This window comes from Mytilus edulis, chromosome 4, assembly GCF_963676685.1.
Source record: "Mytilus edulis chromosome 4, xbMytEdul2.2, whole genome shotgun sequence".
In the NCBI taxonomy this organism is placed as follows: Eukaryota; Metazoa; Mollusca; class Bivalvia; order Mytilida; family Mytilidae; genus Mytilus; species Mytilus edulis.
This window is the reverse complement of record NC_092347.1, coordinates 1,149,172-1,173,726: the sequence shown is the minus strand read 5'-3', so window position 1 is coordinate 1,173,726 and position 24,555 is coordinate 1,149,172. Positions and strand designations below refer to the sequence as shown.

Sequence of the window (24,555 nt, the reverse complement as noted above, 5' to 3'; positions counted from 1 at the left end):
TATCAAAATAGTGAAGAAAGACAAACAAGTATAAAGTTGAAAAGCATTGATTACACACAATTCTCAAAAGTTGAATCTAATACGGCTAAGGTTATCTATGCCTGAGATAAGAAAATCCTTAGTATTTACAATAACTCATACTTTTACAAACAGTAAATTTTTGAAAATTACCAGATGATTGATATATATGTCAACACCAAAGTGCTGACTAACCACAGAATAAAAACGAACCCGTAAAACAACCAAGGACAGCACAACAGACCACACATTGTCCGTCACACGATTGGATCGACGCTACAAAATTCAAGGTCAGGTTTGTAATTATAGTACTTGAGGTATTTTATAACAATTACAATACTATTAATATAGAAATGGATTAGCAAAAAGATAATTAATTGTATTATCTAGCTATGTCGGTATTTCTTCTAAATCAAACTGTAAAGCAAATAAATCGTGTACATTTAGTTGCCCAAACTAAAACTTTATAAATGATTGGGTGATTAATAATCTTTACTTTTACATACGAACAGAAAATAAAAAAATAAGAAAAACAACTTCAAGCCATAACTTAAAGACCAAACGACATAAACGGCAAAAACAAACACAATCTAAGACCAGGTAAAAATGTCCTTAGTTAGTTATACAAAGACAAATGGAGCAGTTTCTGTGTAAGGAGCTAGCAGTGTATTTCATTAAATTGACTAATATTGTATGTTTTTTTACACTAACTATAACATAACCAAATTAAGAGAAGTTTCCAACTTAAAAATATAATTAGCTTGATAACATGAACATCATCTGCTACCCTTAATGATATGCATCACATTGTCAGGATATCTGAAGCGATACATTTATTAATTAAATACACGTGTTGATGCTGAGACTTAATGTAGTTTTCGCCGTTAATAATGACATATTGTACGGCAACATGTTTCACTTTAAGTAACACGTTTTCTATCTAATGTATATTTTCATATGATATGTCTTCTTAAATCATTGTGTTATTGTTATATGATAATTTGTGTATTGTTATATTTCATTTTTGATAAAATACTTTGTCTGTGTGTGTTAAATAGTTTCCTTCATACATATCGTGGCTCTGTACTCATACATCCCGTCATTGTGTTATTGCGCTAATGTTTGTTTACATATTTGTTTGTTTTTATACTGAACTAATGATACTATGTATGAATTACTTATAATCGCGTAACTGATAGAGATCTTAATATAAGCTTATCATTCACTCAATTGTCTAACATATTGCATCACAAAGGTCTGATTTATTTGCATATAGTTTTATATCAGATACAAAGCATATTGAAGGCTCGATCCATTGTTATCGGAAGAAGCTCTTTTGCTTGTTAATTTGCATCAAATTATTATAGGTACCGACACCGTTGCAGTATAGATGAACAAACATGGTTTATATATATATGTTGAAAGAAATACAGAGTCAATTGTCTTTCCTGTTTTGCTATAAATAGGATTCTCTTGTTATAGTATATTCTACTTTACCTTTTTGGGGGAATTTCTTGTTAATAGGTTTATAAACAACATTCTTTTTTTTATTTAAATTTTAGTGTTATGTCGTTGTTCTCCTCTTATATTTAATGCGTTTCCCTCGGTTTTAGTTTGTTACCCTGATTTTGTTTTTTGTCCATGGATTTATGAGTTTTGAACAGCGGTATACTACTGTTGCCTTTTTTGTATATATTATTTTAGGAAGATTTTAATATTTTTACATACTTACCTAAATTTAATAAATCGAATTTTAAAAACATACCTCATGTATTGCTAAATTGGAAACTGAAATACAAAAGGGTTGCCCATAGTTCAAAGTAGAAAAATCAGCCGTTCAAAAAATATGTAATGATAATGGCAACTGAAAATTTTGATATCCGTAACTGATTTTATTCCTTAACAGTTGTCATTCTCGTTTGAAATAAATTAGAGTTTCTGTTTATCGCGCAAACTTTATCAAACGGAATCTAAAAAACGAAAATTTTAAAAATAACAAAAATATCAAACTCCAAGGGAATTGAAAATGGAAAGTCTTTCGAAAATGACAAAATATCAGGCTAAACCTCAAACACATCAATCGAATGAAAAAATGACATATTGCTGACTTGGTACAGGCATTTGCTTTTTATGTAGAAAATACGGGATAAAACCTGGTTTAATGGCTAGCTAAATCTCACATTAATATAACAGTTGCATAGAATTTCTTTTAAAATGACAGCAATGTTTGAGAAAAATAAACATACATAATAGATAGAAAAGTAATAAATTGCAGGAGTTTCAAATTTTTCATCATATGACGACACAATTGCATATAGATACTCCATAAGCAGAGTATGTGAGCGAAAATCAAAGAATACCGTTAAAAAAACCCATAAAACGATGATACAATGGTGGAATGTATAATACCGAGCCATGTCAAAAGTATATTACCTCATCGCCATGTTCAACAAAGGGATCGTCCATTTAAATGACAAAAATTCTCTCAGCAGCAGTGAATAATTAATTGCTTGCTGGTTGTTCAATGTCCAGTCCAGTTGTTAAAATTTCATGCTTGTTCATGACGAGAATACCTTAATAATGAATACATTAAGAAGGTCTTGTAATTGAGGCCGACCGGGATAAGATTGGATAATTTTCGATTGCCACTGAAAAATGAGGTTATATTGGATAGGGAAACAAATCAAACTATTCAAACAGGTTACTTACGGATCTTACGAAGAGTTGTTGCAAGTAAAGGGTTCTTAACGTGCAGAGAGCGTGACACGCGTTCTACAAGAGGTATTGGATTCAACGTCCTCATTCTGATCGGACGTACGTGATGCTTCTAACACAGCCAAACGGACGCCCATCTACGGCCATGGTTCGAAAGAAGACCTGGAATGACCATATTTCTATTCTCCAGTCACCATTGTGGGCGCAGTGAAAAAGGGTCTTCAAAATCCTGCGAAACTGTTTACTCGCGTAGTGGTATTATTCATATGTTGATTCTGAAAGACTTAAAATAACGTCTGGATAAATTTGTAATCTCGATCTTTCTCTGTAATTAGTTCTATCAAAACGTTGAATTAAGAAAATCCTTGACCTGAACCATGATGACTCAGCATAGATTCACAGTTTACAGTATGCATGGTTTACTAAAAGCCCTGAATGCAAAGTAAATCCACAATATATGCATATTTGTTTTTGTATTGTTATGAGTTACAATGTATGACTAAAATCAGACCCATCGAAACAACATTTGATACAAAAATTTTACAACACTTTTAGATATTTAGATGACATATTGGCTCTCAATAATGACGACTTCAGTATGTACACTAAAGAAATTTATCCTGTTGAACTTACTTTAAATAAAACTAATACTAACAATGACTACTGTCCTTTCCTCGATCTTGATATCTATATCATTAACGGGAAGCTTAATACAAAAAAATATGATAAAAGAGATGATTTTTCATTTCCTATCGATTTTGGTGACGTTCCCTTGTCACCAACTTATGGTGTTTATATATCTCAACTTGTAAGATTCGCTCGTGTATGTAACAACGTATTAGATTTTAGCGAGAGAAATTTATGTATTACTGAAAAATTATTACACCAGGGTTTCCGATCTCACAAACTAGTCACAACTTTTACTAAATTTTATCATCGGTATAAGGAAATGATTCGTAAATATAACTTAACACGCAGACATCTTATACGTTCAGGTATTTCACATCCAATCTTTTATGGTAATATTCTTTACAAAGCACAAAAATGTCAGTATTAACATTTGTTTACCTTAACTATTGTGTCTTTATTTATATTGTATGTTTCTCTGTAAACTTGTATCTAGTTTTTAGAGAATAAAGTATCTATCTATCTATCTAACATCAAAAGCTAACAAAACCTTTAAACAGACTTATTAAGAAGGGATATAGTTACGATACTGTTGTCAGGTCATTAAAGATTGCATATTTTGGCTTTAATATTGATTCACTTATAGGATCTTTGCATCGGAATTAAATACATTTATTCTAAAACCAGTTGTTGGCATGACACGGGTTATGTTCTTCTCATATATTTATGATGGTATAATACTAAACCCCTAACAGAAGGGATTGTGCCTGATATTCATATGATGAACACATAATCTTTCAATCAGTTTAATTGAGGTCTGGATCTGGCATGTCAGTAACTGCTAGTAATCTGTTGTTATTTATGTATTATTGTCATTTTGTTTATTTTCTGTTGTTTCATATTCTGACATAGGACTCGGACTTCTCTTGAACTGAGTTTTACTGAGTTTGAACAGCGGTATACTACTGTTGCCTTTATTTACTGTGCGTATTGTTGTGCGTTTGTTTTTCTACATTGGCTAGAGGTATAGGGGGAGGTGTGAGATCTCAAAAAACATGTTTAAACCCGCCGCAATTTTGCGTTTCTCCAAAGTCAGAAACCTCTGGCCTTTGTTAGTCTTGATGATTTTTAATTTTGGCTTCTTGTTTATAATTTGGAGTTAAGTATGACGTCCATTATCACTGAACTAGTATACATATTTGTTTAGGGGGCAGCTGAAGGAAGCCTCAGGGTGCGGGAGTTTCTCGCTGCATTGAGGACCCATTGTGGCCTTCGGCTGTTGTCTGCACTATGGTCGTTTTTTTTTCTCTTTTACACATTCCCCATTTCAATTCTCAATTTTATCAGACTGATATCTTCATATATAAACAACTTTTGCAAATATGACTTTGAATAAACACTTCTAGTTCATGCATGAGCTAAATTATATGATTGGAGATTATACATCCGTGACAAGAGATCGAATCTGACCATTAGAGGACGAAATTGTGAACTTTCATTGACAAATAGGCTTACGTATTTTATATAGACTAGACCGTTGGTTTTCCCATTTGAATAGTTTTACACTAGTAATTTTGGGGCCCTTTATAGCTTGTTGTTCGCTGTGAGCCAAGGCTCCGTGTTGAAGGCCGTACATTGACCTATAATGGTTTACTTTTATAAATTTGTTATTTGGATGGAGAGTTGTCTCATTGGCACTCACACCACATCTTCCTATATCTATGAAATATAAATCACTAGTATAAAAGTTTTCACAAGATATTGTCGTTTTTTTCTTCAACTCTTTGTGTTTGTCTTTTAAAACATCAATATATACATGTTTATGTCACATACGGCTAATACAAATGTTTGTAAAATTATTTTATATCACAGAGTTTCTATATTTATCTAGTAGTTAAACCAATCGCTTGAGTAACATCATGAACCTTCTCAACACATTGAAATGGCATAAACTTTACTATATATGGTATATCGTTATTCTTAAATAAACCAATAGTATGCTCGAATTGAGATACGTGTTATATGAATCGCAAATCATATTCAATTCACTTAAAGACATATTTGTATTCCAGTTGAATAAAACACTGATACATGACATATGACATATGAATTGAATGCGTCATGACTATTGATAGGATAGACCTAATTTTTCTCTCACTTTTAAAACATTTTTTTCAATTTGTTTAACTACATCGTTTATTTCACCTTGTGGAGACTGTGTAAAATCTGCGCATATTTGGTTTATGTTGTTATGATGGAATTTGATATTTCGTGTCCTATTTCTTCTCTTTAGTTTCGATTGAAATCTGATAAAACTTGGTTCACATGATCGGTAGTGATGGAAGTCTAAGACAGTCGATGGTGCTGTATGTCTGGAATAAACATTCTTTAAAAATTATAATCTAATATAAAAAAAAATAAACCTCAATAGAAAAAGACGATTAATACCAGGAGAAATGTAACAAAACAAGAAAGACTTACGATACTTACATTGTAGTAGACGATTGATTACATGATATACAAATGGTGCAAGTAAAATCACAAAAACAAAAATCAAAATGTTAAGTCTCTAATCAAGTGGCAAATTCAAAAGCTCAATCTCAGCTAGCGAATGGATAACAACGGTCCTATTGTTGACTTGGTACATACATTATTTTATGCAGACCATGGTGTATGACAGTCGCATCAAATTTCATTATATGGCAACGAAGCGTGAACAAAACAAATATACATTGAAGATCTATTGGTGACCTTCTACTGTTGCCTGTTCTATAGTCCGGTTGTTGTTTCTTTGACACATTCCCCAAACAAACATGTATCAATAAAAACATGTAAAAAAAGCACAAAATGGCATACAGTCCAAGAATATTAGTTAAAATGAAAGACAAAAATACACAAACATACCAAAGTACAATTAAAAACCATTTGTTCAGAGAACAATTAAAGGTCTTTCACCATCAAAGAAATTAAATTTTGAAAAGAAGCTAGTTTCTCAAGCTGTTGCTATAAATAAATGGTTTTGATATGCTTTAAAGTGAACTAAAGGAGATAATATGCTACTTCCAGTTAAGGAAATGTTTCATCCGGTCTCAAATGATAGCTTATTTCACTCTGATTCCAAAAATATATAGTTTTTATATACTTTTATGTATACAACGGTAGATAATTGACCACTTCCGGTTTATCGAAAGTTATTTTTAGTCTTGACTGATAAGTCTATGTAGATATAGAAAGATGTGGTGTGAGTGCCAATGAGACAACTGTCCATCAAAATAACAATTTAAAAAAAGTAAACCTTTATAGGTCAACGTACGGCTGTCAACACGGAGCCTTGGCTTACACCGAACAACAAGCTATAAAGGGCTCCAAAATTACTAGTTAAAACCATTCAAACGGGAACACCAACGGTCTTATCTATATAAAAAAAAAATTAAAAATTAAAAACCAATTGAAGGTCTTTCCACCAAAAAACAATGTATTTTAATATGAAAGTTGTAAAATTAAGTTTAAAATGTCATTTCAATCGTCAAATGATAGCTTATTGTACGCTGATTCAAAAAATATATTGTTTCTATATATTTTTTGTTTAAATAAGGGAGATAACTTGTTACTTCCGGTTTGAAAAATGTTACCTCTGATAATATTTGAATATTTATTTGACACTGATTCCAAAAATATCTGGTTCTATATATCCTTTTATATTAATAAAGTACAAAAAATAGCTACTTCCGGTTTACACAAGGTCACTTCCGGTTGTTTTTCCAAGGTTAAATGGTTTGATACCTTTTGCCAAAAGTCTCATGGCTTTATCATGTATACATATGAGGTAAAAGCAAAGGTCAAAATCTAGACAAATTAAGCTATGACCTTGAGATCAATTTCAAGGTCATAAACCAAGGACCTAAAATCAAAAGATCATAGGTCTTAATTATATTTGGTTAATGAGTTATATCACCATACTCTTATTTTTAAATACAAGAGGGGAGAATACTCCCTTTTACGTTCAACGTACCCTTACAATCAAAATTTACGTGTTACGACATGTCGCAACTAACAATTTAGTAAAAATAATTTGTTGATATCTTATACGTTTTTTGGGAATAAGTGAAAATAAGCCAAATTCAAAAATAAGAATATGATCTTGACCTTTGGCTTGACCTTATTTCCAGTTTTTTGGGCCAAGGACCTCAAATCAAAAGATCCTAGGTCTCTATCACTTTTTGTTTTAAATATAGAAATACATATCATTTATATCAAATACATAAGGGGAAATAATTTTCATATGGAGTGTTCATATTGCTTCAGTCAAAATAGGACAAATCATGCGAAGGATATAACGAGCAATTTTATAAAATAAATTAGACGTAATCTTTTATGGTTGCGAAGGAGTAGTGGACACAAGGAAAACAGTGTTTGGGGAGATAACTCCTACTAAAAAAAAGTATTCGGTTACGCAGGGTAAATTTCAAAAGCGTAAACTGTTTGATATCATATATTAAATATCTAAGCGACATATTGCGAAACCATTTTTTATCGCAAGAACAAAATTAGACAAAAAAAAATAATCAGAAGAAAAACAATAGGTCTTTCCACAGAAAAGTGGAAAGACCTTATAATCAGAACAAAGACACTGCACGAACAATGAAAAAAAAAAACAAGACTTACTAAATTGCATATGCATAACTCCACAATTTCCAGAGGATATGTGTGAAAACAAAAAAAGACTGGTACAAAAACAAATAGAGTACAAAGAAATAGATGTAGACACTAAAATTAACAGTTTATCCTTAAGTAAAAGTGGATCTAAATATGTGGAAAAAAACTCAAAATCAAAGCATTAGCCATTTTTGATGACAGTCACAAATCTAAATTTGGTCTACTTGAACAAACTAGTTCAAATGGAGTTAGTGAAAATGGTCATACTTATTGTGTCACAGCTGATGTCACCACAACATAAGCAGAAGTTTGTGAAGCTACCCGATAAGTAATGCAGGTCCCAGTATCAGCATGCACATACAACACGTTGGTATATAGGTTTACAGACAAAGACGGAGATACACACGCCGGTACGATGACGACGGAGACTACGGAATTGGATCAAGGATACTTGACTATTTCAAAGAAATAGATGCACATAATATAACAATTATTTTTTTCACGTACACCTCCAGCTGGTACAGCAAAGATCGGTTCAAGAAAAAAACAATATTATCTTGGAGGGAGTAATATTAGTTACGTAGTGTGCTAGTAACCTAATACGGTATATATGGGGTCAGTAATTTCCATATGGATTGAGAGCGAAGCGCGAATACCCATATGAAATTTACTGACCCCATATATACCGTATTACGTCACTAGCACACTATGTAACGAATTTATCTTACCGACTATCTTGACATGTGAAATGTAGACTAGTAACCTATCAAAATGAGCTAGTCTTTGGTACTGATAGCATTGAGAAACTAGCTACTTCCATTAATCATACAAGAACAGATGCCAACAATAACAACTTGTTAGGTTTAAATGCGTTTTATGAATTTATTTCCATCTTAATCATCAATTTCTTCGTATGCTGAAACCTTTAAGATTTGTTTTCTCAGTGCCGTTTTGTTTTTATAAAGGCAGGTAACAACCCATGCTAACCGTGTATGAAATAAGCCCCGCTTCCCTTTTACCTAATATGGAATATAAAGGGACATAACACCACTACTAACCGTGTATTAGATATGCCCCGCCTCTCTACTAACCTAATATCAAATATACACGGTCTCCACGAGGACGCTTTTAACCAATCATATTCCTTGGAATGTATAGGAGGTAAGATAAAGCGTCCGCGTGCAAACCGTGTATATTTGATATTATGTTAGTAGGGAGGCGGGGTTTATTTCATACACGGTTAGTAGTGGAGTTACGTCCCTTTATATTCCATATTAGATAAGAAAGGAGGCGGGGCTTATTTCAAACACGACTAGTAGTGGTGTTTCCTCCCTTTATAAAAACAAAACGGCAGAGACGAAGAAATTGATGATTACGATAGAAATAAATTCATAAAACACAAAAACAAGTTGTTCTTGTTGGCATCTGTTTTTGAAGAATCAATGGAAGTTATTTTTAATGCTAACAGTATAGAAAACTTGCTCATTTTGATAGGTCACTAGTCTAAATTTCACACGTTAAGATAGTCGGTAAGATAAATTCGTTACATAGTGGGCTAGTGACGTAATACGGTATATATGGGGTCAGTAAGTTCCATATGGGAATTCAAGCTTCGCTCTCACCCATATGAAATTTACTGACCCTATATATACCGTTTTAGGTCACTAGCACACTATGTAACAAATAATATGGAAAAGGGAATGGGGTGGAAATATTTATTTTTCGCACGGGGAAACGAACTCTAAAGGTGTTGCTATTTTGTTTAACAGCTCAACAGACTTTATATTAAAGGGAAAAAATAGCAGATGGAAACGGAAGGTATCTCATTCTAACTGTTGCAATTGATAACACAGATTTTGTTTTTGTAAATTATCATGCGCCCACCAAAAATTTTGAAAATGAACAAATTGGATTTATTGAAAAAAATCAAGATTTTATTAAACGAAAAGTTAGATCAAAATCTTGTTTTGGGTGGAGATTTTAATACGATAATAAATCCATCTTTAGACAAAATCGGTAGTTCAAAATATAACACACCTGTCAAATATACGAGTAAATTAGAAGTTTGAGTGATGTGATGTTTGGAGGACACAAAATGTTGATTTTAGATTATATACTTTGCGTCAAAGAACCCCTCTTATACAATGTCACTTAAATTTGTAGTTGATATCAATTTTTTTTGTCAAGCAGTGTTACAAAAACATCCATTGTCCCGTCTATAAAATCTGATCATAGTCTTATCAAATTGACACTGTCCGGCGAAAACGTTAGTGAGAGAGGTCCCGGTTTCTTGAAATTCAACTCGGGTTTATTGACAGATAAAGATTATGTGGATATAGTCAAAAATACTTTATCAGAATGTAATAATAAATATCACAATTTAGAAAATCAAAATTTGTAATGGGATACCATAAAAAGTGAAATAAGGGGCGCAACAGTCCAATATTCCAAATATAAAAACATGAAATTGCAGGAAAGAGAGTCCAATTTAAAAAAAAACAACGACGAAAATCAGAAAAATCTCTCTCGTATATATTTATATAAAGATATAAATACACTATGATTGAATTAGATATTGTTAAAGAAGATTTAGATTAAATAGTACACAATCTAACAAGAGGAGCTATTATACGATCACACGCCGAGCACTGCGAAGGCAATAACAGAAATTCAAAATATTTCTTATCATTAGAAAAAGCAATTATAAAAATAAATGTATTAACAAATTAGTTGTAAACAACATAAAAATTTTGTCACAAAAAAAAAATCTAAACGAAGAGAGAAATTTCTACGAAAATCTGTACTCATCAAAAGAGGACCCTGATAAATACGTATACTCAGGTGATTCTAACTTTTTTGATTTTAATTTTATACCCAAGCTTACAGATCTGGAAAAGGATATATAGTGCGATGCAGATTTTTCAGAATCTGAATGCGTTAAAGTTTTAAAAACATTTAAAAATGATTAAAGCCCTGGTACAAATGAGTTTTACATGAAAATGAAAATGAAAATTTCACAGTTGACTGATGATACCGCATGTTTTTTGAAAGATGTATTTTCTGCGCAAATTTTATTATATTCCTTTAATGATTTAAAGTGTTCAGGGTTACAAATCAATTTTTCTAAAGCCGAAGCAACATGGATTGGAAGAAATAAATTTTACAAAGAAGGTTCCCTTCCTATTAAATGGACAGATGGTTTAAAACCTTAGGTTTAAAATTTAACGCTTTTGAAGAAATGGTTTGTTCTAATTTAGATACATGCATAGATAAAATGGAACCAATAATTAAAATGTAAAGGATCAGAAACTTTTCCTTGATCGGTAAAATCGTAATTCTTAAATCACATGCAATATCGAAGATTACTTATGTCATTTCATCTACACATAAAATACAACGGGACATTAATAGCTTTTTATGGAATGGTAGTACTCTGAAAGTTAAATCTGAGGTTATTCAAAAGTCTCCTAGTGAGCAGGGACTGAAAGCTCCAAATTTTAAAGTACAGCTGTTATCCTTTCGTATAATGTAGGTAAAAAGTAAAATCACAAAAATACTGAACTTAGAGGAACATCAATTTGGAAAGTCCATATTCACATGGCAATTTCAAATAACAAAACGCATCAAAAACGAATGGACAAGAACTGTCATATTCCTGACTTGGTACAGGCATTTTCAAATGTAGAAAATGGTGGATTAAACTTGGTTTTATAGCGCTAACCATCCACTTTTTAAAAATAATTTTGCCAGAACAGGCCTTTAAATGGAGACATGGTTCCAAAGCATTCTTCTCCCTTTTTGATTTACAGGATTTATTTATGAGCAGATGTGAATTTGAGTTTTTAAATTTAAAAGCACCTCTTTTTTTTACATAGAAGTGTTATCTGCTTGGAAACGTTTCAAGGGTATTTTCATCCCGTTCAATGCATTTCACGTTAGAAAAGAATTTATTTGGTTCCATCCGTTTATCAAAATTGACAGAACGAGTATTTTTTACAGATCTTGGTACATGAAAGGCATAAGGTTCATTAATGATATTATAGATGATAAATGCGAATTTTTGTGTCATGGCGCTATTAACAAAAAATATAACCTGAATGTTACTTTCTATCCATTAAACTTGCTATACAACGTGACTGGAAAGATTTGTTATTACAACAACACATGTCACCTAACAGCAACTCCTTTGGATTCGTTTTTGAGCATGAGAATAAAAAAATGCCTCTTAATAAATTATTCGCTAAAGAGGTATATTCACTTTTTATCGATCGGGAAAGTGTTTCTCCTATTTCACAACAAAGGTGGGAAGAAAGTTTTAATATAGAAATTAGTGACAAAAAGTGGAACAATATTTATTCACTAGCTTTTAGATGTACTAGTATAGAAAGCAAACTACAAGCTTTCCAGTATAAAGTGTTACACAGAATAGTCTCACATAATTCTCTCCTTGAAAAATATAAACTTTTATTAACTAATAATGTGTCAGTTGTAAAGAAATGGAAACTATAGAGCATAAAAAATTTTAAGGTATAGAAATAAAACAATTTTGGAGAGAATTTTCTAATTCGTAGCATTTAGTTTTTGGAGAAAAAATATTTTTGAATAAAGACAGTGTCATTTTTGGTATATTGAATTCGGATAACTTAGTTTTAAATTATTCTATTCTACAGGCAAAGTAGTACATTAATTATGTAAATACACACAATTAGACAGACTGTTAATATCTGTGGAAGCCTTTCTTAAATTTTTGAAAAGACGTCTGAAGATATTAGAATATTTATATCTTTCTAAAGACAAACACATGTCATTTGTTGACAGATGGGGGGAGGGGGGATTTATGGAAGTTATTTAATTAAATTTATTCTTGATATGATCATATATATGTAATGTATTCTAAAGTATCCTTAAGATGATTCATTTACTGCGTATTCACATCATTTACTTGTAAAGTTTTACTATGTCTTATTTGAAAAATATCAATAGTATGACAATGCCATAAATATCATGTCGATCACTTATGTATTGTAAAAATGTATGTATGCACTGTAGTTTGAACACCAAAAAAGATCAATAAAAAAACTAAAAAGAACCTAACTAAAAAAACCCAAAAAAAACACATAAATATGTAAGCGGAAGAAGACGAGTGATAACCTGAGAAAGGAAAATACAAATGGTTCAAACCTCACGCAATACTTAAGCGTAGGCACAAGAGTGATAACAAGAGAATGAAAAATACAAACGGTGCAAATAGAACCCAATACTTAAGCTGGTGTAAAGAAGTGAACACAGGAGTAGGGCACATCCAATGGTTCAAACCGCACACAAAAGGAACACGTAAATATGTAAACGGAAGAAGACGACTGAGAACACGATAATGACAAATACAAATGGTTCAAACCGCACACAAAAGGAACACATTAATATGTAAACGGAAGAAGATGACTGAGAACACGATAATGACAAATACAAATGGTTCAAACCTCACACAAAAGGAACACATTAATATGTAAACGGAAGAAGACGAGTGATATCAAGAAAAGGGCAAATACAAATGATTCAAACTGCACACAAAAGGAACTCATTAATATGTAAACGGAAGAAGACGACCGAGAACACGATAATAACAAATACAAATGGTTCAAACTGCACACAAAAGGAACACATTAATATGTAAACGGAAGAAGACGAGTGATAACATGAGAAAGACAAATACAAATGGTTCAAACCGAACACAAAAGGAACACATAAATATATAAACGGAAGAAGACGAGTGATAACATGAGAAAGACAACTACAAATGGTTTAAACCACACATAAAAGGAACACATAAATATGTAAACGGAAAAAAGCGACTGAGAACACGAGAAAGACAAATACAAATGGTGTAAACCGCACACAAAAGAAACACATAAATATGTAAACGGAAGAAGACGAGTGATAACCTGAGAAAGGCATATATAAATGATGCAAACCGAACACAAAACTTAAGTGGATGTAGACGAGTGAGGAAGTGAGAAAGGCATATATAAATGATGCAAACCGAACACAAAACTTAAGTGGATGTAGACGAGTGAGAAAGTGAGAAAGGCATATATAAATGATGCAAACCGAACACAAAACTTAAGTGGATGTAGACGAGTGAGGAAGTGAGAAAGGCATATATAAATGATGCAAACCGAACACAAAACTTAAGTGGATGTAGACGAGTGAGAAAGTGAGAAAGGCAAATATAAATGATGCAAACCGAACACAAAACTTAAGTGGATGTAGACGAGTGAGAAAGTGAGAAAGGCATATATAAATGATGCAAACCGAACACAAAACTTAAGTGGATGTAGACGAGTGAGAAAGTGAGAAAGGCATATATAAATGATGCAAACCGAACACAAAACTTAAGTGGATGTAGACGAGTGAGAAAGTGAGAAAGGCAAATATAAATGATGCAAACCGAACACAAAACTTAAGTGGATGTAGACGAGTGAAAAAGTGAGAAAGGCAAATATAAATGATGCAAACCGAACACAAAACTTAGTGGATGTAGACGAGTGAGAAAGTGAGAAAGGCATATATAAATGATGCAAACCGAACACAAAACTTAAGTGGATGTAGACGAGTGAGAAAGTGAGAAAGGCAAATATAAATGATGCAAACCGAACACAAAACTTAAGTGGATGTAGACGAGTGAGAAAGTGAGAAAGGCATATATAAATGATGCAAACCGAACACAAAACTTAAGTGGATGTAGACGAGTGAGAAAGTGAGAAAGGCATATATAAATGATGCAAACCGAACACAAAACTTAAGTGGATGTAGACGAGTGAGAAAGTGAGAAAGGCAAATATAAATGATGCAAACCGAACACAAAACTTAAGTGAATGTAGACGAGTGAGAAAGTGAGAAAGGCATATATAAATGATGCAAACCGAACACAAAACTTAAGTGGATGTAGACGAGTGAGAAAGTGAGAAAGGCATATATAAATGATGCAAACCGAACACAAAACTTAAGTGGATGTAGACGAGTGAGAAAGTGAGAAAGGCAAATATAAATGATGCAAACCGAACACAAAACTTAAGTGGATGTAGACGAGTGAGAAAGTGAGAGAGGCATATATAAATGATGCAAACCGAACACAAAACTGAAGTGGATGTAGACAAGTGAGAAAGTGAGAAAGGCAAATATAAATGATGCACACCGAACACAAAACTTAAGTGGATGTAGACGAGAGATTAAATGAGAATGATTAATACAACTAGTGCGAACAACACACAAAAGTAACACTGACAATATTTAAGCAGATGTAGACGAGGGATAACATACAATTGATAATTTAAATGTAAACCAGGCAACCTCAAACAGACTGTTTAGACCTTATTTCGTTCCGGGAGTGATTTTATAATTTATAGTGACTGACCTTTATAAAAATTTGAATAGAAAGTTGATTTTATTTGTGCATGATTCAAGTGTTTGCTTATTCTGCAGATCTCTAAAAGTGTGTTTAAGCTAGATACATTATCGCATCTGTCTTAAGTCATGAGCCGCTCGTCTTTGTTATTCTTGTGTCTTCATTATTCTGGTTGATTGATTTATTTCGATTTAGATCTGTTTAGGGGCCAGCTGAAGCTCGCCTCCGAGTGTGAGACTTTATTGCTGTGTTAAAGACCAATGTGTGATGTGCTATTTTCGGCTCCTTTGTTGTTTTGTTAACACTTTGACAATTTCTACCATATACGTTTCTGTCTATGGTTTGTCTATTTCTCCCAATGTATTTAAAGCCTGACCAACGTGGATTTATTGTCGTTAATATTCGTTACCCACTTAAGCTACGCGTCAATAAATAAACTCAATACGCGACAGCAAAACACACATTTCACGCACGCTAAGCTTTACATTCGATAGAGGCATCTCTTTTTTAAAGTTCTTGATTTGACACCCAATATGTTCTTTTAGAAATTGTATTTGTTTGATTTTTGTTATTATCTTCCGTATTTTAGTACAAATATAATAATTAATTACCCTAGATCCCTTTTTCTATACATTGATCAATCGACGAAACCGTTTCTCATGCTTTTTGTTTTTCTTGTGGTTTCTTCAGGTTGTAACTATTTTAACATTTTGTATGTCAAACGCGTTGTTCGTCTATAAAGGACTGATCGGTGATTACTTACATTTTATAACCCTCACATGCCGTAAATTCGTGTATATTAGTAGATCCAATAACCACACGTTCAGGCATATACACATATTTGTGTCTGTCTGGAACTGAAGAAGTGCTATTAAGGTATTTGCTGATAAACAATGTACTTGATCGATTGTAAGGTGTCCATGTTGTGATATGTAATTTAGGATTTAACTGAAAACCTGCTGTTGAATCGTCAAACATGTGGTCCTGAAATATGATTAATAGATATAAACAAGGACATTTACATCCCATACAAATATCAACCACAACTACAATAATGACTATACTAGTATGTTAACAACTACAATAATGACTATACTAGTATGTTAACAACTACAAAAATGACTATACTAGTATGTTAACAACTACAATAATGACTATACTAGTATGTTAACAACTACAATAATGACTTGACTAGTATGTTAACAACTACAATAATGACTATACTAGTATGTTAACAACTACAATAATTACTATACTAGTATGTTAACAACTACAATAATTACTTTACAAGTATGTTAACAACTACAATAATTACTACTATAATTACTATACTAGTATGTTAACAACTACAATAATGACTATACTAGTATGTTAACAACTACAATAATGACTTGACTAGTATGTTAACAACTACAATAATGACTATACTAGTATGTTAACAACTACAATAATTACTATACTAGTATGTTAACAACTACAATAATTACTTTACAAGTATGTTAACAACTACAATAATTACTACTATAATTACTATACTAGTATGTTAACAACTACAATAATTACTATACTAGTATGTTAACTTATACATTTTACCTAGGTCTAAAAGTAGTAAATACACATGAAAATTGTATGGGTATTAATTTCATCTTAAAGATTGTGATTTTATTGACATTATCGTACACCGTTTTATATTTCTGTCATCGGGAAGCATCTCATCACCACTTTATATAAATTAAAAAAATACACAATTTAAGTCATGGGTTCTAAATCAACAAGCAACCATACGTTTGTGATGTGATAACTGAGGAGGTGTATTAGAAACTTCAGTATAATAAGAAACCATACATGTAGACGTGCATTTATTCTTTCGAGCTATCAAATTGACCATTTTTTCCATGGAAACTTGAAAAATATATTATCATAATATATAATACAAGCCTTAATAAACGCAATTGAAATGTTGCCTTTTAGATGCAGAAGTTTTGACAGCAATAAGGAGTTCCAAGAAGGCCAACATTGCCTTTTTCATATAACAACGATTTACTATCAAATCCTATAGGATTATAAACAAAAGTGTTATTTCTATTTTGAAAACTATGCACGGGTATTGCTAATTTTGACAGATGCTCTAAAATGATGACATTTCTGAGCGCGTTGTCGCAACACTATTTTTAGTCTTAGTGTATTGCATTTGTTAATTTTTACAACAACAAACGTCAAATCTGATTATGGTTTATTTGTATATATTTTAGAAACTTTTTTAAGAGCTTGTCTTCATGCACTTTTGTTTGTATCATCGTATAGAACTAACGCGTCTCGTATTTATTGTAAGCTTAATCGATGATGCAAACAAAATATAATTCTCAACAGTCGCCATAACGCAGACGAACGAACAGATCGAAGGGAGGACTAATATATACCCTGGTGTCATTTGGAATGTGTTGAATAGAAATATACGTACCAAAGCTTTACGTAATGAAAAGCCAAACTTTGTGATATTCGGCACTAAGAACTCATCTTTGTCACACATAATGACATACTTAAACTGAAGAAGTCGTGAATTACAATCAAGTGTTACAACTTCCTTGTCAGTCCACTGCCTGATGTTCTGCTCTCCAATAAATCTAGGAAATTCGTCTAAAAGTTTTAAGAAGATATGTACTTTTAAAAGTAAAAGAGGATAAATAAAACCCCCTCCCCATAGAAAGATGGCACAGAAAAAACTAATCAAAACAAGCATATCACAGAAAAAGAAGTGTGAATACATTACGTTATATCCAAGATAGTATTTTTTTACAATAGGCTCAACGAGGTCAAATGAACCTTCAGTCTCGAATACAGTATAACAGCGTACACTATCATTTCCAATACCGATGTTATATAAACGACATTGCAAATTTTAATTAAGAAAGGTAAAGTCTCAAATATTTTCATTATTTGGAACATGAATCATTAAACTGCATTTTAATCGGTACATCAATTTTTGATCAATTCATGTGATGTTATAATTTGATTCGAGAGTCACTGATGAGTCTTTTCGCAAATTTAAAATGTCACTCCTAGTCTCAGTGATCAGTTAATTAATATACGTTTTTTTTCTTTTCTTTTTTGTTTGATTTCCTCTATATGTGTTATTTATGCCGATTAAAGGTTCCCTTGTCACCATCTTACGGTGTTTATATATCTCAACTTGTACGATTCGCTCGTGTATGTAACAATGTTTTAGATTTTAACGAGAGAAATTTATGTATTACTGAAAAATTATTACACCAGGGTTTTCGATATCACAAACTAGTCAAAACATTTACTAAATTTTATCATCGGTATAAAGACATCATTCGTAAATATAGTTCAACATGCAGACTTCTAATACGTTCAGGTATTTCACATCCAATTTTTTATGGAAATATTCTTTATAAAGCACAAAGGTGTCAGTATTCACCTCAGAAACTTACAAAACCTAAAGACTTATTAAGAAGGGATATAATTACGATACTGTTGTCAAGTCATTAAAGATTGCATATTTTGGCGTTAATATTGAGTCACTGATAAGGTCTTTGCATCGGAACTAAACACATTTATTCTAAAAACAGTTGTTGGCATGACACGGGTTATGTTCTTCTCATATATGTTATGATGGTATGATACTAAACCCCTAACGGGAAGGATTGTGCCTGATGTTCATATGATGAAATCATAATCTTTCAGTCAGTTTAATTGAAGTCTGGAGCTGGCATGTCAGTTATCTGCTAGTAGTCTGTTGTTATTTATGTATTATTGTCATTTTGTTTATTTTCTTTGGTTACATCTTCTGACATCAGACTCGGACTTCTCTTGAACTGAATTTTAATGTGCGTATTGTTATGCGTTTACTTTTCTACATTGGTTAGAGGTATAGGGGGAGAGGGTTGAGATCTCACAAACATGTTTAACCCCACCGCATTTTTGCGCCTGTCCCAAGTCAGGAGCCTCTAGCCTTTGTTAGTCTTGTATTATTTTAATTTTAGTTTCTTGTGTACAAATTGGAAATTAGTATGGCGTTCATTATCCCTGGACTAGTATATATTTGTTTAGGGGCCAGCTGAGGGACGCCTCCGGGTGCGGGAGTTTCTCGCTACATTGAAGACCTGTTGGTGACCCTCTGCTGTTGTTTTTTTATTTGGTCGGGTTGTTGTCTCTTTGACACATTCCCCATTTCCATTCTTAATTCTATTCTTTTTTCGTTTTAACACATGCACAGAACTCAATAAAATATCACAAGTCGAGAACGAAAAAAAGGTCAACATACCCTTTTTTGGCATATCAAACTCATGGATAACATGAACAAGTCCTATTGACTCGTAATAATCCAACACACGTATTGCAGCGCTGTTAAGATCCTGTGTGTACGTAACAATTTTGTTGACCCCAAGTAAACGCTGTGCTTCGAACCATTCAACTAATAATGCTGCATCTTGGGATCGATAGGATATTAGAGAGCATATAGCTATATTAGAACCTTTTGACATCAATGGTAATGATACTTTTACAAAATAGGATAAATCTGCTGGACACGTTGCATTCAAATCATTTACAATTGATACGTGATCAATCCAAATATTTCCTTCTGGAACTGGACATTTGTATTGAATTCTTCGTAGAGGCATATGTGCCCATGCACTGGATAATTTCTGATTTGACACAATAGCAAGATTGTGTTCATTCTTTAAACGCAAGCAACAAATGAAATTTTTGTTTTTTACATTATTTTCCCATCCGTTTACAATAATAACATTTTGATACTTTACACAGCTTGACAGATTAGTATACATGGCAGATGTCAGAAAGGCTTTCCTGTCAACTGTTAGTGTATATTTGAAGAGAGTATATACGTTACTTATATCAGGGATACGCACCCCTTGTCTAACGTGTTGATCAATAGTAATGAAATAAAGAAATAAAATTAAAGATAATGCGACTATATTTCGTTTCTTAATCAAATACCTTAGTTTATAAAAACAAACTCTGATTATCAAATTCATGACAACAATTTAAAGACAAAGTAAAACTTATAATATAATGGTAAAAACCACTGATAGCAAAGGAAGCTATGACAAAAATGAATAAAACGTATTAACAAACTTAATAGACCATATCATACTTACATCAATAAAAATTCATCAATAAACAGAAATAACATATTAAATGGTTGTGATTTTCCTTTGAAACAATAATTATTCATCCGTTCTTAATAGATTGTGTTGTATTAAGTCATGTCATTGTAAAATTAAATTTTTTTAAACTTAAGGCAATACATTTGATCATAAATCTTACATATTAAACTTATTCCAATAGAGTTTATTGAAAATTGAGTATTTAGAAGGAAAATATATTAAAGAAATTGAAAGACAACTAGCAAAAATACATTCTTATGACAATGTATACATTATTTTATATCTAATTTAGATACAAAAACGTGTTTCATAAATTGAAACGTGCTGCCAAACAATATGTCAGTACTAATGGAGAAAACTACACCAAATCGCAGCATCAACACGTGTATTTAGTGAATAAATGTATCGCTTCAGATATCTTGACAACGTGATGCATATCATTACTGGTAACCGATGGTGTTCATGTTCAAAAATAAAGAATCAATGTAAATCATTGTGAGTCATTAAACCATGTGTCACCTAGCTAATTATAAGCCAATGTTGTTAACTTCTCTAAATTTGGTTATGTTAGAGTAAGTGTAAAAAAACATAAATTATTAGTCAATTAAAGGATACTTAGATTTAAAAATATAAAAAGAATTAATGAAAGTATTCACCATTTATCTGGATTTAGAATATTTTGAATGTTTTATGAGTTTAAGACAAAAACATTTATTATTCATTATTATACACAATCAAGTTAATGTTTTACTTTGCGTAAATATAAACTTTCAATCCTGGTATCTATGATGAGTTTATATTCAGTATGGGTGTTTGTTTATTTTTGAAGGCCGACGGTGACCTATAGTTGATAAGTGTTATGTACTGTGATATCTTTTAAAAACATGATAATTATATAACATTTCATCATTTGAATTTATACTGTAAGGTCATTTCTGCTCGCTACAATATTTGCGATTGAATGTTTTCTATTTCATGAAAGTTTTCAGGGTTAGAAAGAAGAAAATCACCAAAATACTGAACTCCGAGGAAAATTAAAAATAGAATGTCCCTAATCAAATAGCGAAACCAAAATTAAAAAAAAGAACAACGCATAAGTCATTAGAATCAAGCCTTTTTTATTTGCAGTAAAGGTCTTTCTCGTTTAGTTGAGTGAGTGTCGATAAAATGTACACTGTTAAAATACTTTAAAGGTTCAAAACATTTAATTTTTCATATTGGTCTAGACTTCTAAGAATTATATAGAACTCTGATCGACATTTTAAGTTGGGTTAACTGTTTACGATTTTGTTTTTAAATAAATACAACACAAACATTGAGCACATACACTATGTTATTAACACTATGTAGAGTGAGCACATACACTATGTTATTAACACTATGTAGAGTGAGCACATACACTATGTTATTAACACTATGTAGAGTGAGCACATACACTATGTTATTAACACTATGTTATTAACACTATGTTATTAACACTATGTAGATTGAGCACATACACTATGTTATTAACACTATGTTCTTAACACTATGTAGATTGAGCACATACACTATGTTATTGACACTATTTATTAACACTTTGTAGATTGAGCACATACACTATGTTATTAACACTATGTAGATTGAGCACATACACTATGTTATTAACACTAGGTTATTAACACTATGTTATTAACACTATGTAGCTAATACAATAGAGATACCAAGGCAACAAACAAAATTGTCTCTTTGGTAACTTTGCAGCATCTCCTTATATGTCCCCTTAGTAATCATACAACATCTCCTTAATTGTCTCGTTGATAATTATACAACATGTTCTTAATTGTCTCGTTGATAATTATACAGCATCACTTTTTGGAGATTTGAATCATCGGTAATAAAACAATTCAGAATTTAAGATGGATCATTGCAGTTAGCGACTATGTGAATTTGTGCACAAAATGCATTAAATATTGATTTTGAATTCTCATTCATTTTTATGTAAACAATGATTTTAAATACCTAATATGTTCACTTAATTAGTTACATGAAGACAAAGTCTCCGTGTAAAAGACCGTACTTTGACGTTTAATGGTTTACTTTTATAAATTGTCATTTGGATTGAAAGTTGTTTTATTGGCACTCATACCTCGTCTTCTTATAACACTGTATTAAGTATGTCATATTTATGCTTGTCCTTCTAATACATGTTTGGATGGTATTATACTAATCTCCTAAAGGTAGGGATCGTGCTTAATTTTCATATGATGACGACATTCAACGAGGTTAATTGGAGTCTGGTGTTGGCATAACAGTGACTGCTAGTAGTCCTTTGTTAAGTTATCTATCATTGTCATTCTATTTGTTGTCTGTTGTTACCTATTTTAAAATCAGACTTAGACTTTGAACTGAGTTTAACTGTGCGTATAGCTGTATGTTTGTTTATTCTACATTAGATTGAGGTTCAATAGTCAAAAATATCCGGGTCACAATCCAAAACTGAGAGAAACTCATCACCTATAAGAGGAAATCTACGGAACAACCGAAACACTGAACTGCTACAAAAACAAATGTCAACATACAAATGCAGAAACGGACTATTTGATAAAAACTACCATATTTGGAACTCAAAAGACCAGACGACGTAAATGGAAAACAACAATCTAACACGTGGTAAGAATGTCTTTAGATAGTTTAGACAAAGACACATCGTATGGACCAACCAATTCGTGATGGTGTCCATAAAGAGTGTTATTTTAAAGTGTGCACCACATTTTTTATTTTATTTCGAACAGACAGATAAAAATATTACAGTCATTTCTTATAATTTAATTCTAAATTCCATTTTATAATTCAAAATACAAACACCGAGAGATTAAAATGGCATTCTTTCTTTAACTGTCTTCTCTAACAGCTGGCTAATATTCTTTGTAACTACTCGATTTTTGCAGTACAAATAGTGCCTTGCCCGCTCTTATTTATTTCTATTGATACATATAAACTTGGTCAAGAAAACGTTTGATGAATGAGAATTGGCTCGCTCACCTCCGTTGTATGAACTAGAATTGGCTCGCTCACCTCCGTTGTATAAACTAGAATTAGCTCGCTCACCTCCGTTGTACGAACTAGATTGGCTCGCTCACCTCCGTTTTATGAACTAGAATTGGCTCGCTCACCTCCGTTGTATGAACGAGAATTGGCTCGCTCACCTCCATTGTATAAACGAGAATTGGCTCGCTCCCCTCCGTTGTATGAACTAGAATTGGCTCGCCCACCTCCGTTGTATGAACTAGAATTGGCTCGCACACTTGCGTTGTATGAACTATAATTGGCTCGCTCACCTCCGTTGTATGAACTAGAATTGGCTCACACACCTGCGTTGTATGAACTAGAATTGGCTCGCTCAGCTCCGTTGTATGAACGGGAATTTGCTCGCTCACCTCCATTGTATGAACGAGAATTGACTCGCTCCCCTCCGTTGTATGAACTAGAATTGGCTTGCTCACCTCTGTTGTATGAACGAGAATTGGCTCGCTCACTTCGTTGTATGAACTAGAATTGACTCGCTCACCTCCGTTGTATGAACTAGAATTGGCTCGCTCACCTCCGTTGTATGCACTAGAATTGGTTCGCTCATCTCCGTTTTATGAACAAGAATTGGCTCGCTCAACTCCGTTGTATGAACGAGAATTGGCTCGCTCACCTTCGTTGTATGAACTAGTATTTTGAAGGAGATGTACCGCCTCCCCCGCTCTTACAACTGGAAATTAATTTCTTGTGATGCTTAACAACTAACTAAAGAATATTTGGTGAATGAAAATATCTCACCTCTATTTTATGAACCTTTACTTGGAAAATCATGTATTGCCACGCTCGCTCTCACATTGATACACTCTCATGGAACATTGCAGCTTCATACCGTTAGCAGATTTCATTAACGTTCGAACTCGTATTTTGAAAGACATTTATCGCATCGCCCGTTCTCACAACCTAAAATTTCTG

The 24,555-nt window shown here is 32.4% G+C and overlaps 1 protein-coding gene across 1 annotated transcript; it reads right to left on the bottom strand.

Moving 5' to 3' along the window:
- Positions 1-5,464: 5,464 nt before the first annotated feature.
- LOC139518726 (uncharacterized) lies at positions 5,465-20,352 on the bottom strand. The gene is made up of 4 exons (XM_071310225.1): positions 19,710-20,352; positions 17,883-18,058; positions 16,185-16,405; positions 5,465-5,732 (listed from the first exon to the last, which is right to left on the bottom strand). Exons 1-4 carry the CDS (start codon positions 20,230-20,232, stop codon positions 5,486-5,488), a joined length of 1,167 nt encoding a protein of 388 aa, XP_071166326.1. The 5' UTR covers positions 20,233-20,352; the 3' UTR covers positions 5,465-5,485.
- Between the last annotated feature and the right edge of the window lie 4,203 nt (positions 20,353-24,555).